At 43.8% G+C, this 15,268-nt stretch overlaps 1 protein-coding gene across 1 annotated transcript; it reads left to right on the plus strand.

The window, feature by feature from the left end:
* The first annotated feature begins 853 nt into the window (after nt 1–853).
* Nucleotides 854–14,924, plus strand: atp8b5b (ATPase phospholipid transporting 8B5b). The gene is made up of 28 exons (XM_073477517.1): nt 854–1,123; nt 2,100–2,183; nt 2,519–2,577; nt 2,714–2,827; nt 4,157–4,255; nt 4,403–4,464; nt 4,585–4,657; nt 4,868–4,938; nt 5,016–5,098; nt 5,639–5,797; nt 6,708–6,796; nt 6,961–7,154; nt 7,255–7,463; nt 7,544–7,587; nt 7,694–7,859; nt 7,956–8,144; nt 8,260–8,375; nt 8,481–8,645; nt 8,738–8,849; nt 8,975–9,080; nt 9,814–9,964; nt 10,186–10,369; nt 10,457–10,680; nt 10,806–10,889; nt 11,027–11,272; nt 11,365–11,503; nt 11,824–11,954; nt 13,078–14,924. Exons 2-28 carry the CDS (start codon nt 2,129–2,131, stop codon nt 13,333–13,335), a joined length of 3,582 nt encoding a protein of 1,193 aa, XP_073333618.1. The 5' UTR covers nt 854–1,123; nt 2,100–2,128; the 3' UTR covers nt 13,336–14,924.
* Nucleotides 14,925–15,268: the final 344 nt, after the last annotated feature.

Genomic DNA, 15,268 nt, shown 5'->3' on the forward strand with positions numbered 1-15,268 from the left:
TTGTTGTGTTTTGTCCTTTTAAAAAAAAATGAATTACACTCAAAATACGAGCGTGCGGTGGCAGAGAGATAGTCTGTAACCATAGCCCAAAAAAATATTGCAATATTTTAAGAAATGATTAATTCAATCAGAAATGCCATTATGAATCTTCTTGTTTAACAATCAGAGGAATTTGATATCATCACTTTAATAATCTGGTAACTGATCCACATCACATGCTTCAGTGTTTCCTGTTGGGGTCAGAGCTTCTCTTCATCTTCCAAACACAACCATCAGGTCTATTCTACAGCTGTTTGACTCTGTGCATACATGCAGGTGGATGTTCATGTCTGTGTGCTTGCAGGCACACACACCTTGCACGCTCACACAATAACTAATTTAGCAAGCGGTTCATGTTGAGGTCCCCTGGACGATACAGTGTTCCTTTGTGTTGGAGCCCAGGTATTAAATTCCATTTCTGAAAGCACCTGGACGTGCACATCGGCCATGAAGTCACACTATTCTGAACTGACGGAACATAAATAAACATAAATGCTTTTCCTGCACCTTTAAACAAAGCTAAATGTGACTTAGATTAAGGAAGTTGATGTGGAAAACAGAGATAAGTCCTGATTCTCTGAGCATGCGCACCCATCACAAGGTGTGTTACAAACCTGGCTACCCAGATCACAACCATGATGTTGGCCCTGATTGGCTGGAGCCATTCACCTGTACTGTTGTTTTACTGCCCCTCCACTCCTGCCTCGTCTCACCATCCAGGTCCAAAGATCGCTGCACTGTTTGCTCAAGCCCTGAGCTGTTGGGCACAGGGAGATCCCAGCTCTTCCTGCATGAACCTGAAACCTCTACTGTGGGCGCCACTCTCGCCATAACACCACGTCTATTCAGCGCGTCTTTCATCCGGCTGGAGGCCCCAGTTGAACCCCCTTCTCTGTCTGGGACGAGGCTGGTGCCCGGACGTCCACACGGGGCCCAGACGAGGGCCTGGATTTACTCTGTCTGAGGCGGAAGCAAAGGGAGGATTGAAGCTTTTTCCCTCTCTTTCGTTCATTGGGCCTCATGTTCCTGCGTCTATGTGTGAGCAGGACTTAAAGGACACAAGAGATCACATTTTTGTTTTGAGGTACGTGGCTGATAGTTCATTTGCCTTCAGACATTGGGAAAATGGTGGATTTATACTCTTATGAAAAAAAGATCACAAAGGGCCTCAAAGTCCAAGCCTGGTCACTTCAGATTCATAGTAACTTGTTTCGATTTCATAGTTTTGTGACTGTGAGGAGAAAGATAACAGGGACCCTCTTTTGTTTGGAGCTGGCTTTGGTTTTCTAAAGTGTACATCAATACAAATCAGGATATTTGCTAAGAAGCACAGTGCAAGGGTGAGAAAAGATGATTTAATGTTTTCTTTTTGGCTCATTTTGAAAATACAAGGAATTGGATGTATATACAGGGTACTGACTTCCGGCCAAGTGAACATTTAATTTTCCTTTTGTTCCATTGTGGAAATTATCTGCCGTCCCAAGATGCAGAAAAAGCGGAAGATGTCAAAAATATGAAGCAAAGACTTTATTTTCTGTCGTCTATTCATAATTTAATGTTGAATGGCACTCTGAACAAGTCAAACGTCCTTGGTCGTATCATTATCTTAATCATTGTGGTTATGGATTATCTGCTGTAGATCTCTCTCTGGTACAAAGGGTTGAGAAAGGAGTGGCTCGATGTTTTTACAGCTCTGCAGCACAGATAAAGTGTCGAGGATGTTGCCTGATATTACCTGAAAGAGAGACTCGTGCATGTCTGACGTGTTTTCCTTCTCTACGATGTCATGTTTCATTTCATTATGTTTTAATCCTTCTCTGAACTCTTCATGACTGTATTTTAGCAGATGTTCCCTGTTTGTATTCAGTATACAGATCTTTACACTGAACTACAACTGTTTCTTACATGACCTTCCATAAATAAACTGGTTCCCCCTTTGCTTTTGCCACACAGTTTCCCCTTCCAGGTGTGATCTGGGTCTAGTTTAACTACACGAATGTCTCTTTGCTTCACTAACTATCCGTCACTCTGTGATAAACACACACATGCTCTTCCTCCAGGTGTGAAATATGGAGAAACTGAGCTAAAGATGGGGTCTGTGTCGTCATACTTTGGCCAGTTGTGCGGAAAAGAGCAAAAGGGAGGTGAGTACTGACGCTGAGTTGTGCATTCAACATTAAGTAACTATGTTTTATGTGTTTTTAACAGCTAGAGATGCAACTAACGATCGTTTTTATTATCCATAAATCGCTGCTTTTGTCCAACCAACGGCCCAAAATCCAAAGACTCTTCATTTACTTTCGTTATGACCCATTTAACCTGCTGGAACAGGCAAATGTTTGACCTTGGTTAACAGCATCATTGTTGCAGCTCTATGAATAGCACTAATGCTTCATGTACTTGACGACTGAAGAGACAATTTTCTCCCAGTGCTGCTGCAACATCTTCATCCCTCTCTTGCTCTCCATCTTCTTTACAGAGGAGGAGAGACACTTGCGAGCTAATGACAGGCCGTTTAACCTGTCGTACCACTACGCTGTAAGTATAGAAAGAAAAACCCTCTGTGGGAATTCAACAGATGCCTGCTGTCCTTTCAGAAACTGTATTCTCACACGTGTAAGTCATGCTGTATTGTATGAGATTACATGTTACACTCGTCTCCCCTCTGCGTCAGAACAATGCCATCAAGACCTCCAAATACAACATCTTCACCTTCCTGCCGCTCAACCTCTTCGAGCAGTTCCGGAGGCTCGCCAACGCCTACTTCCTCTTCCTCATGATCCTTCAGGTAGACACTTTCCTCTGTTTACCTGCTCAAGTGCTGTGACGCATGTCAACAAGGACTGTATGTGTGGGGTCATTTCCACATAGTTCTGTGTACATATATGAGTGAGTCCACTCTGATGTGTCTGTGAAACTCTAGCAACTTTAGTGCTTTACACTTCAGACAAACTGTAAGTCAGCATAAAAACGTAAAGCATAAGCATAAAGTGAAAAGTCTGGCGGCTTACTTAAATAACATTTGTAGGATGCTATGCCACATGTTCAGTGCTCACATAACGTTGTTTCATTCATCTTTTAATAAAATATTTCACAGATATTTGTCGCCGTGCATCAGTCAAATCCTGTTTTTTTTCTCGATAAACCTCTGTGCTCCTTTCTCATATTAGCAGTGGCTTTACTAGTCATTCATAAAGAAATGTATTGCCTGGCATTGAAAACAAGGTGTGTATACACACAGCAACGCTGCTGTTGGACGTGTGTGTGATGTGATAATAATAACAATAACAATAATAATAACAGTAGTTGTTATTGTTATTATCATTATCATTATTTTAACCAGAGCTTGCATTAAATCATAGGACGCTACATTGAATATCCCTCTAAGGTGATGATTTGTGATTGATTGACAGAAAACCATTAGATGACACACCCTCACTATGAGACTGAACCATGTGTAATGTGTTATAGAGCATTTTTAACAAACTACTAGTACTGCACTGACTTAATATGATTTTACAAGAACCCAGCATAGATTTAGAATAAGAAATAAGAGTCCCGTAACTAAAATGTATCAAAGTCAAAGTTTAAAAAATATGTAAGATCCGATGGAAATTAAAAACAAGATGACTGAAAATCCCACAAGAACCGAACATTTGTTTTCAGACAAAGTCTTAAAGGATTTTTTAAAGAAACTGAAAGGAATCCTGAGGGGTTTTATTTGAACTAGTGGAATAAAAACAGATTTCCAGGAGGAGATCCTAAAAGAACCAAACATTTTTCTCGTATGTAGCAGTCCTAAAGGATTTTATCGGAAAAGTTGAAAATCCTATTGGCCTTTTTGACCCCGATAGTTATGTAATTCATTACATGAAACAAAACTGTGTGGAAACGAGGCGTAAAGCATTAACATTGTTCAGTCATGATGTTTTTGCAGATGTTATCCACAAAGTATTCAGTGAAGGAGTTTGACCTCAGAGCATCTTTCAGTCCTACAGATGAAAGGTACTAAATCATTTGAAATGTGTGTGTGTGTGTGTGTGTGTGTGTGTGTGTGTGTGTGTGTGTGTGTGTGTGTGTGTGTGTGTGTGTGTGTGTGTGTGTGTTCTGTTCACAGGTAATCCCACAAGTGTCCTCTCTCTCCTGGTTCACCACGGCTGTCCCTCTGTTTCTGGTGCTGTCTATCACAGCGGTGAAGGACGCCAACGATGACATAGTAAGCTGCAATCATAATGATCACTTGGGACTTCAGCTGAATCCCAGTCGACATTAGGACAAAATCATAAGCGACTGTGTAATTTTAATCAAAACGACGTCTCTACAACAAACGATGTTTTCTCTTTATCCTGCATCTTCTGAGTAGAACAGACACAAAAGCGACAAGCAGGTGAATAACCGCATGGTGGACGTCCTCGTCGATGGACAGTGAGTCACTTCAGATACAGATTTCACAAACAAGCAGTTTTGACCTTAAAGAAGTCATGTTTTGTATGGCTCTGTGTGCAGTGTTGTGATGTCATGGTACGTTTTATGTTTATATGGCAGACTGAAGAAGGAAAAATGGATGAGCGTTCAGGTTGGAGATATAATTAAACTGGAGAATAACGAGTTTGTCACGGTGAGTATCACTACGCCACAATAAAGATTAGAAAGATTTATTTCTGTAACATCACCTGTGGGAGATTTATGGCATTTTATAACACATTACTGATCTTTATGCTTCGATGCTTTCAGAGATAACGAGTCCAAGACAAAGTCCACACAAGTTTATCTAATCGTACTATCTTCTATCCTTCACTCGTCTGTACTGTAATGCTTTATTTTGTAGGCGGACCTCCTGCTGCTGTCCAGCAGTGAGCCTCTCAATCTGGTCTACGTAGAAACAGCTGAGTTAGATGGGTGAGTGTTGAACACCTGACAACTGATGTCTCACTCTTCTGTCACATCCTTCTCATGTCCTCTTGGTCTCCCCGCAGTGAAACCAATCTGAAGGTGAAACAGGCCCTGACTGTAACTGGAGAGCTGGGAGACAACATAGATGCACTGGCTGCTTTCAATGGTGAGAAGCTGAAGAGAAGAAATGTTAAACAGACGGCTATATTTAGAGAATTGCAATCCGCCTATTAAGTTTCATTTTACGGAAATAATACACTTCTTCAGTGGGTAGTAAAGATTTTTTTTCTTGATTAATCGATTAGTTGTTTGGTCTATAAAAAAATCAATAAGTGTTTAGCAAAGCCCGAGATGATGTTCTCAAATGTCTTGTCGTGTCCAACAACCACAGATATTCAGTTTACTGTCATACAGGAGGAAATACATGGTAAAATATTCACATTAAGAAGCTGGAGGCAGAGAATTCAGACGACATTACAAATAGCTAACAATAGCTGTGATACTGCAAATATGCTGTTTCAGACTAGCCTAACTAACTAACTCTCACCTCTAAGTAGGCTACATGAGCTAACGTTGGCTGTAAAATTTCCACACTTGAACACGACGAAGGTCTTAGCCTATAACTGCCTTTATCAGCCAGATCATCCATACGAAACCTGTGAACTATCTTGGATGTGTCTCTGACACTAACCTCTGGCTCTCTCAGGTGAAGTGCGATGTGAGCCTCCCAACAACCGTCTGGACAAGTTCAAGGGGATCCTGTCTCTGAGCGAACAGACGTACGCCTTGGACAACGACAAGGTCCTGCTGAGAGGATGTACTCTGAGGAACACCGAGTGGTGCTTCGGCCTGGTCATCTTCGGAGGTAACTCATCTCTCACCAGCTGCTAGCTAGTAGCAGGTACCAGCAGGTAGCAGGTACCCACAGGTAGCAGGTACCCAGAGGCAGAAGCAGGTAGCAGGTACCCACAGGTAGCAGGTACCCAGAGGTAGAAGCAGGTAGCAGGTACCCACAGGTAGCAGGTACCCAGAGGCAGAAGCAGGTAGCAGGTACCCACAGGTAGCAGGTACCCGCAGGTAGCAGGTATTAGCAGGTAGCAGGTACCCGCAGGTAGAAGCAGGTAGCAGGTACTAGCAGGTAGCAGGTACCCACAGGTAGAAGCAGGTAGCAGGTACCGCAGGTAGCAGGTACCACAGATAGAAGGTACCCGCAGGTAGCACGTACCTGCCTGCAGGTAGCAGTTACTCGCTCAATATGATGATGCAGCCCAAAATGTAGGAAACACAGCTATGCTTGGGGTGCACCGCCCAAGTATGCAGGGGCCCCGCAGGTGCTGCATTGGGAAAATTCATATTTTTTATTATGAACAAGACAGACGACAACAAAGTAATACATAACATAACAGTAAAATACAGCTGTGAATAATAATTAATTAAATATAGAAGGATAATGATGATGGTAAGGCTAATAATAATAACTTTATCTAATGTTACTAGCTCATGTTTGTCGGTTGAATGTTGTAGTTAGCTAGTAGCCTAGTTAGCATTATTGTTAAGCTAACGTTACCAGTCTAACATGAGTCTTAATTGTTAAGCTGACGTTACCAGTCTAATGTTAGCCTTAACTGTTGAGCTAATGTTGACGGTCTAACGTTATCCTTAATCGATAAGCTAACGTTACCAGTTTAACGTGACTAACCTGCTTTCAGTGTTAGCATTTGATGCCTTATTGCCTTATTGTCAGTGTATATGAACAAGAGATTGAACCTGTCCAGGTCCCGACACCAAGCTGATGCAGAACAGTGGGAAGACGACGTTCAAAAGGACGAGCATCGATCACCTGATGAATGTCCTGGTGTTGTGTGTGAGTTTAACGTCCTTGCACACACAAACACACATAAGCTCACACGTACACTTAAGCTGAAAATGTTAAACATTCACCTCACATCATAGGGGGGTAACGCACACCAGGGGCTGTAAAGAGGTGCTGATCACTGACAGCAGACTGAAAAGTCTTTTTTCCATCAGATCTTTGGTTTCCTGGCATCAATGTGCACCGTTCTGGCCATCGGCAATGCAATCTGGGAGTTCAAGGAGGGCTCGGTGTTCACAGCCTTCCTGCCTCGTGAACAGGGGGTTGACGCCGGTCTCTCGTCCTTCCTCACCTTCTGGTCTTACGTCATCGTCCTCAACACTGTGGTGCCCATTTCTCTCTATGTCAGGTACGTTGTAGCACAGAAAGAGAATGAAATCAGAAAGCAACAAAAAGTTCAAGTTGTTCCCTCTTTGCCTCACATTTGTCCCTGTGTGTGTCAACGTCAGTGTGGAGATCATCCGTCTGGGCAACAGCTTCTTCATAGACTGGGACAGGAAGATGTATTATCCAAAGAGTGACACTCCTGCACAGGCGAGGACCACCACGCTCAACGAGGAGCTGGGCCAGATCAAATACATCTTCAGCGACAAGACCGGCACCCTGACGCAGAACATCATGACTTTCAACAAGTGCTCCATCAACGGGAAAGCTTACGGTGAGCTCAACTAAAGCGTTAAATCACACAGCAGTGTGGGCTGGATTACTGACTCTGGAGTGTGTTTCTCTGTTGTTCAGGCGAGCTGTTTGACTTTGCGGGACAAAGGGTGGAAATAACAGAGGTGAGAGTGAGATCACATACACATGATTGTATATTCTTGTGAAGTATTTGTCAAGTAATCCTCTAACTTTTTCTTGCTTCTCTCCACTGCTTCTGTTTCTCTGCAGAAGACGGAGAAAGTGGACTTCTCCTGGAACCGTCTGGCTGATCCAAAGTTCGACTTTCACGACCACAGTCTGGTGGAGACGGTGAAAGAGGGAAACCTGGAGGCTCAGGCCTTCTTCCGCCTGCTGGCTTTGTGCCACACTGTCATGCCCGAGGAAAAGAAAGAGGGTGAGCGTCCACTAACGGAGATTAGAAAACATCTTATAGTGAAAGTACTAACTTTGTTCCTTCCTCTCCTTTCTTGCAATCTTTACCTCCTGGCAGGGGAGCTCCACTATCAGGCTCAGTCACCTGACGAGGGCGCTCTGGTGACCGCGGCAAGAAACTTCGGGTTCGTGTTCCGCCAGCGCACGCCAGAGTCCATCACGGTCATGGAGATGGGTCGACAAGTCGTCTACGAACTTCTGGCCGTTCTTGACTTCAATAATGTGCGCAAGAGAATGTCAGTCATAGGTGAGAGAGAACAGTGGCACAATGTGTGTATAAATGTTTCAAAACAGTCCCTGTTGGTGCATTCAAGGACCTCTTTTCCGAGTTTATGTTAAGCAACTTCCACCATGATTTCCAGTGCGCAGCCCCGAAGGCAAGCTGACTCTGTTCTGCAAAGGGGCAGACACCATCATCTATGAGAGACTCCACCCGTCCTGTAACAAACTAATGGAAGTTACCACCAAACACCTCAACGTGAGTGATGTGGTTGGATTTTTGTGATGCGTATGCTGACATAAAACTCACGCACATGCAGAATTCCTCAAGACTTTTCTTTCGAACTGTTCATCACCAAAATAGGAGTACGCAGGCGAAGGCCTCCGCACGCTGGTTCTGGCCTACAAGGACTTGGATGAGAGTTACATGGACGAGTGGAAAAGGCGCCACCACGACGCCAGCACCGCCATGGATGGACGAGAGGAGAGACTCGACGAGCTTTATGAAGAGATAGAGAAAGACCTGATGGTTAGCCTGCCCGCTGAAAAACTGACTGTTTTTATTCATCACAGAATGAAACCTGTTCAACTCACCACTCTGTACTCTGTTGGTGTTTTTAGCTTTTGGGAGCGACAGCTGTGGAGGACAAGCTGCAGGATGGCGTGCCACAGACCATCGAGCAGCTGGCTAAAGCTGACATCAAAATCTGGGTGTTGACTGGAGATAAACAGGGTGAGTGATGTGTTAAGTTATACAGTAATATCATGTGAAATAGTCAGAGCCAGAGAGTGAATGATTGTCATGTTTGACAGATGAATTGCATCACATTCATTGTAAATATTGATGTTTTTGAACAGAGACGGCGGAGAATATCGGCTACTCCTGCAACATGCTGAGAGAGGACATGAAGGAGATTTTCATTGTGGCAGCAAACACGGCTGAAGGAGTCAAAGAGGAGCTCGAGTGAGTCGAACAATGACTAGAAGAGAATATAGAAAGTCTGTTTGTTTTTAAACACAGGCAGGCAGACCACTCGAAATTGGCTGTGATTGTGTGAACAATGTGTCCTTGACTTCACACAGGCTGCTCACTTCTACCACTGTGGATGTAATCAGCTGATCTGAGAACTGCTGCTGGCAAACATTATCAGGCGTAGCTTCTGGAAGCTAACGCTACAGTTCTGCTAGCTGGCTGAAAGCCTCGACTCGAGCTGACTTTCTATGTTTTCAACTAAGACATGTTAAAACAAAAACCCTGTGAAACAGTACAGAGCACATGGTGGCCAGATGCATGACATCATTAAATGCCAACGCTAAATCTTCATGTAACAGTTGGAGATCCCTGTAGATGACAGGAATAAACAGGGCATTGTTTGTTTATTGCAGGGGAGAGGAAGTTGTCCATAGTTTTATAGTCATAGTCAAATGTCATTTGAAGTCTGCCAGGTAGAAAACAGAAAGCACACTCATGTTCACTGGTAGTAAAATGACGAGGAGACAAAAGGAGATTTGCACAAATACAGCGACTTTTTCGAAATCCACTGAAGGAGGCGACGTGTTTACTGTCAAACGGCCATGAGAAAGAGGAGTGCCTGACTGAAGTTGATCATTAAGCTAAATTAACTGCCACTGGCATGATACGACTTAAGCCCTGCCCTCATAATGTTTTTATTGTCAACGATCCTCCTGTTTTTTAGGAACGCAAGAAGGAAAATGTGTCCAGATTCTGCGGACGAGCCGTCGGTGGTTAAGGAACGTGCCGGCCTGTTCTGGCTTCAGAAGACTGAGACTGTGCAGGATGAGACAGTGCATGGAGACTACGGCCTCATCATCAATGGACACAGTCTGGTGAGAGGGCTTCTTCTGACACACCTCCACTTCTAGCAGCTGCTAAAGCAACAAGGAATAGACTCAATATAAGCAGCTAAGTTTAACTAAATGTAAAACTAGAATTGACTGCTTGCCTGACAGTGTGAAGAGGGCATTCATCTTAGTGTCTGGTTGAAATCTTTCAGGGGCTGCCTGACCTCAGTACAATCCAGTAATCCCTTCTTCCTTTCCGTCCTCAGGCCTTTGCGCTGGAGAAGAACCTGCAGCTGGAGCTGCTGAGGACGGCGTGCATGTGTCAGACAGTGATCTGCTGCAGGGTTACCCCTCTGCAGAAGGCCCAGGTGGTTCAGCTGGTCAAGAAGTACAAGCAGGCTGTCACTCTGGCAATCGGGGATGGGGCCAACGATGTCAGCATGATCAAGGGTAATCTCATTTAGCTCGGACTCTAACACAAACCTCGAGCGCCAGAGAGTTGTGTTAGAACCAGTCTCTCTCCTGTCTGTCCAACAGCTGCTCATATCGGCGTCGGCATCAGCGGTCAGGAGGGCATGCAGGCCGTCCTCTCCAGCGACTACTCCTTCGCCCAGTTCCGTTACCTTCAGCGCCTCCTGCTGGTGCACGGGCGCTGGTCCTACCTGCGCATGTGCAAGTTCCTACGATACTTCTTCTACAAGAACTTCACCTTCACCTTTGTGCATTTCTGGTACGCCTTCTTCTGCGGCTTCTCTGCTCAGGTGAGGGACGTGTGTTGGTATTATGTTACATAACTCAATGGGTAAGATAAAATCTGCATTACAATGAATACATACAGTGTTATTACTGCTTTACTACATGTTGTCTTTGTTGTTCTTGTTCATAGACTGTGTATGACGAGTGGTTCATCACTGTGTATAACCTGGTTTATACAGCTCTCCCTGTCCTTGGCATGAGTATCTTTGACCAGGTATGTACTGAGGGGAAAATTACTCATTAGTTTCAACTCAAATTCAGCTTCTTCTTTGTTTAATATCATATAAATGATCAGAAGTTTACACCCTGGTGTCTGTATCCTCGTCCTTCTCTAACCATCTGTTTCTGTAGGATGTGAACGACCGCTGGAGTTTCCAGTATCCTCAGCTCTACACTCCGGGCCAGCTGAACATGTACTTCAGCAAGAAAGCCTTTGTGCGCTGCATGATGCACAGCTGCTACAGCTCCCTCATCCTCTTCTTCATCCCGTGGGCCGCCATATACGACACGGTCCGAGACGACGGCAAAGACATCGCCGACTATCAGTCGTTCGCTTTACTGGCGCAGACCTGCCTGCTGTTTGTAGTGAGCATACAGGTGAGGAACACAGTCCTGTGACTAAACCTAACAGACAAATTACAGGATTAAATATTGATTTGAATGTGTGCACTCAACATTATATGTTTCAGCTGTGTCTGGACACCCATTACTGGACAGCAGTGAACCAGTTTTTCATATGGGGCAGCCTGGCCGCTTACTTTGCCGTCACCTTCACCATGTACAGCAACGGCATGTTTTTCATCTTCACCTCCGCTTTCCCTTTCATTGGTGAGTTGATTCAGGTCTTTTATGGAGGCTGAGAGGTGGTCGGTGCCCACGTCTTCAGATTTTATACTTTGGAAAGTGTAGCCCAACATGTACAGGTTCATATGGTTTACAGTATCACAGTCCAACAACAATGAAAAGTAGGTGAGAATGAGGTTTCCAATAATCCTGCTGCGCCTCAAGTCTCCATCTACAGATTTCTATCAGTTTTTTGTGGTTTGTGCATCGACTCTTTACCCTTTTAAATGTGTGCAGTCATGTATAACCCAAACACATTTTACTTTGTGACTCTGACTGCTTGTCTGGTGCTTTTGGAACTGCAGGTACGGCAAGAAACTCTCTGAACCAGCCGAACGTTTGGCTGACCATCTTCCTGACTTCCCTCCTCTGTATTCTGCCTGTGGTGGCTTTCCGCTTCATTCTCATTCTGCTTCGGCCGACCATCAATGACAAGGTGAGAACACATGAAACATTGTTTGCTGTGTACTCCCCGTTTTAAAAGTTATACTTCTGGTGTAACTTCATTCAAACTCTGCCACATTTTCTTTGATGTTACAATTTGGCCTTCTGATATGTTAAGTACATTAGAGGGATATATGTATAATAATTACAGCAGCAAAAAAGGACGACTATCGTAGATTGATCAACATTTGCTTGTAGCGGTCCCATTGTTTGAGACTTGCTGTCTCTCTTTGTTTTGGGCTGATTTTCCAAAATCTCTCAAGCCTAATTGCAGGGGATTCAGATCACCTGTGTACAGGGTGGGAAGACTGACTCCTGATTGAGGAGTGGAAGCAGCTTGGGGCATTTCCCTCCCAGCCAGTCATGGTGTGATGACACCCTTTTTGTGAAGGCTTAAAAGAGGTGGGGAATGGCACACAGGGGGCTCTCACCCTCAGTCTGAATCTGTTCCCGACCCACTAAGAACCTCATTCCCCTTAGATTGCCAGTCAGAAACTCTGGTCTGTTTAGGCCCTATTGTGTTTTCTTTGCTGCCCACATCATTCTACTGAGGAAACTGGGTTTATTCAGGAACCCCTTGAAACCCAAGCCCCATACACCTTCATTTTGACATTATATTTCCCTGGGGCTTGTAGGAGCACATTTGTTTATTATACCCAGAAGAGGCATTTGTTTATTGGTTTTGTTTATATTTGTATGTAGGTCGGGCTGGCCTGTAAGCATTATTCTGCCAGTACCGCCACATGCTTAGTGTAATTTAGATTACAGAAATGTGATATTTGTTTCCTTGTCTCCTTCTTCTCTGATCTCTGGTCAAACCCAGCTAGCAGCATGGTAGTTAGCATTAGACTACTTAAACATTCAGTAACTAGCTACTTAAGAACCTGATTGCTTACATATTAAAATTAGGTGGTAAGAAGCTATAAATGTTATATGAAATAGTGTATAAGCTAGGAGACTGTGTGCAGTGGGAAATGTTAGTCTATCATTGTAAAAATATCTGCACCCGGAGGAGCCCATGTGCACCCATGTGTATTAATAGCACTTCACTGTCCAGCATGAACGTATGCAGCCATGTTAAGACCATATTGATGACTGGTCCCTCCCTCCTGTAGGTGAGATATAAGATGCGGAAGGAGGCGCTGCCAGCTCCTACACCTCGCAAGCTTCCCAGGCGTATCAGCACCCGTCGGTCTGGCTACGCCTTCTCACACTCCCAGGGCTACGGTGATCTGGTGACATCGCGGAAGTTCCTGCGACCCCTGAAGAGTCGACCGGCCCTGTTTCTCCAAACAGACTCTCCTCTGGCTCAGAACCAGCCACAGCACTACCGCACCATCAAGGAGGAGCCAGAGGGCTCACAGAGCCCTTAGACAGGAGATGTTCAGGGACATTTAAGTGTGTGAGAGCGCAATGTTTTTTATTTTGGAGCCGAGCTCACACTCATGAGAGGATGCACAGGGGAAAGTTCACTACCTGGGTTGTTTCCAGGTAAATTCTCCGCACTTAAGTCTGACTTTAACTTAAGGTTTTTCCTCATGCGTAAATGTCACTGTGAAAATATTGAACAACCTTAAAGGGCTGCACTGGTGCCTTTGCATGTTTTAGCTTTATGAAGTACAGAGTGCAGCTTTTGCACACCTTAGGGTCAACAGGCGCGTAGGAGAAGACCGAGGGCCGACAAAATCAGGAAAAAGACTCCCGCACACTGTCCACTTCACTTGCAATTAAGTTTATTAACAACGATTCGGTACTTAGACCTTCATCAGGTTATCTTACAAGGCAATGGGGGAGGCTGTCTTAAGTAGGGTTGTGGACTCGCGTGGCTCAATCAGGCCACACCGCAGACGGACATCCCTCAATATGCCAGCTTTATGAAGTACAACTCTCCTATTCTGCTGTCTACATTCCTGTTGACCATTTAAATTTTATTTTACCTACAATTAACTCCTGGATAGCTCATTTAGCTAGGTGATCAATCATAGGAGACATTTAATTGCCTTAAGTTTGTTACTGTCAACAGTTTTCATCAGGGACCGCATTCACGCACACTTCAGTCTCTGCAGTTTGAGCGTCAGGTGCAAAAATGCAATTTCTCTTTGCAAAAAAGAGATTAAATTCACAACATGCACAGAAGTTTTACCTCTGAATTTGATTTTCTAACAACACAGCTCATACATTTAATGCTTTTCAATCATTTCAATCAACTTTATTGTCATAACACTTGCATGCAGTGAAAAATTGTCTTGTTATTCCAAAATTTAAATGGCAGAAAAACTACATGCAGTATGTACTTAATGGCCTAAAACATGCAAAACCAGAAACTGCGACGAGATTAACTTTGTGTCATTTTTATTGTTGTGATCTGCAGATTGTTTTGAGAAGGTGAGCTAAAAGGATGTAAAGGTTGCCAAGCTGATCTAGAGAAACTGTTATACCACAGTGCCTGCAACAGGAAGTTGCATTTTGTACTTTTTAATCTTTTTTTTCCCCTCAAGTGAACCGTCAGTACTCAGGGTGTCGTCATGAGAAGAGACTGAGAGTGATTTCAGCCGCAGTTGAAATTTACGATGAACCTATTTTCACTCTGTTGTTTACATGATTATTTACATGAAGATTTTTGTTATTATTGTCCTATTGTGTGTCAACAACATAACTTGTTCAATCGGTACATCTTAGTCACAGTGTTTTCAAAGTGCAGCCAGGGGTCAGTGTTGTGTTTTCAGCTAAATAAAAGGTACAGTAATGGTGTTAGTGTCATAGGAGGGCCGGTGCAAAGACCAGCAGACTGCACATATTCCTCATAAAATGCCTTTTCCTCAGTCCTTCCATATATATTGACATTGTGTCTTCTACTTTATGTTGAGATGCTGAGATTTTGTCTACTGATACTGATCTTGATCCCCACGATTGTTCAAGTTTCTACAAGAGAGATTATCTGTGAATAAAACAATTAACTTGACTGTGTGGCCATCTTTTAAAATAAATTCTCAGTGTAACATGTAAAAAACAAAATTGGACATGTGTCGAGGTAATACTCTCTTAGACTAACTGCTAGCTAGTGGTGCAGCTAATGCTCCTATTAGATGACTCTGCCTGGACTGGGAGCTCATACCACCAGGGGGAGTGCTGGTGCTGTTTACCATCGTATCACTTTTTATGTTGCAAAGTGGCTCAGGGCTAGCTGGTTGGCATGCTAACTTCAATAGATATCTCTACAACACAATACAGCACCTGGATGTCTTTGACATACAGTCAAAAACTTTCATTTCTTTATATTCTGTTAATAGTTTTAGTTTTTAGGTT

This window comes from Pagrus major, chromosome 12 (assembly GCF_040436345.1).
Source record: "Pagrus major chromosome 12, Pma_NU_1.0".
In the NCBI taxonomy this organism is placed as follows: Eukaryota; Metazoa; Chordata; class Actinopteri; order Spariformes; family Sparidae; genus Pagrus; species Pagrus major.

Excerpts from the sequence above, each read along its gene's own strand:
- atp8b5b (XM_073477517.1), top strand. The coding sequence starts at position 2,129 with ATGGGGTCTGTGTCGTCATACTTTGGCCAGTTGTGCGGAAAAGAGCAA. Across the intron at positions 6,797-6,960 it reads TGAATGTCCTGGTGTTGTGT|ATCTTTGGTTTCCTGGCATC; the intron begins GTGAGTTTAACG and ends TTTTTCCATCAG. Across the intron at positions 8,145-8,259 it reads CAAGAGAATGTCAGTCATAG|TGCGCAGCCCCGAAGGCAAG; the intron begins GTGAGAGAGAAC and ends CATGATTTCCAG.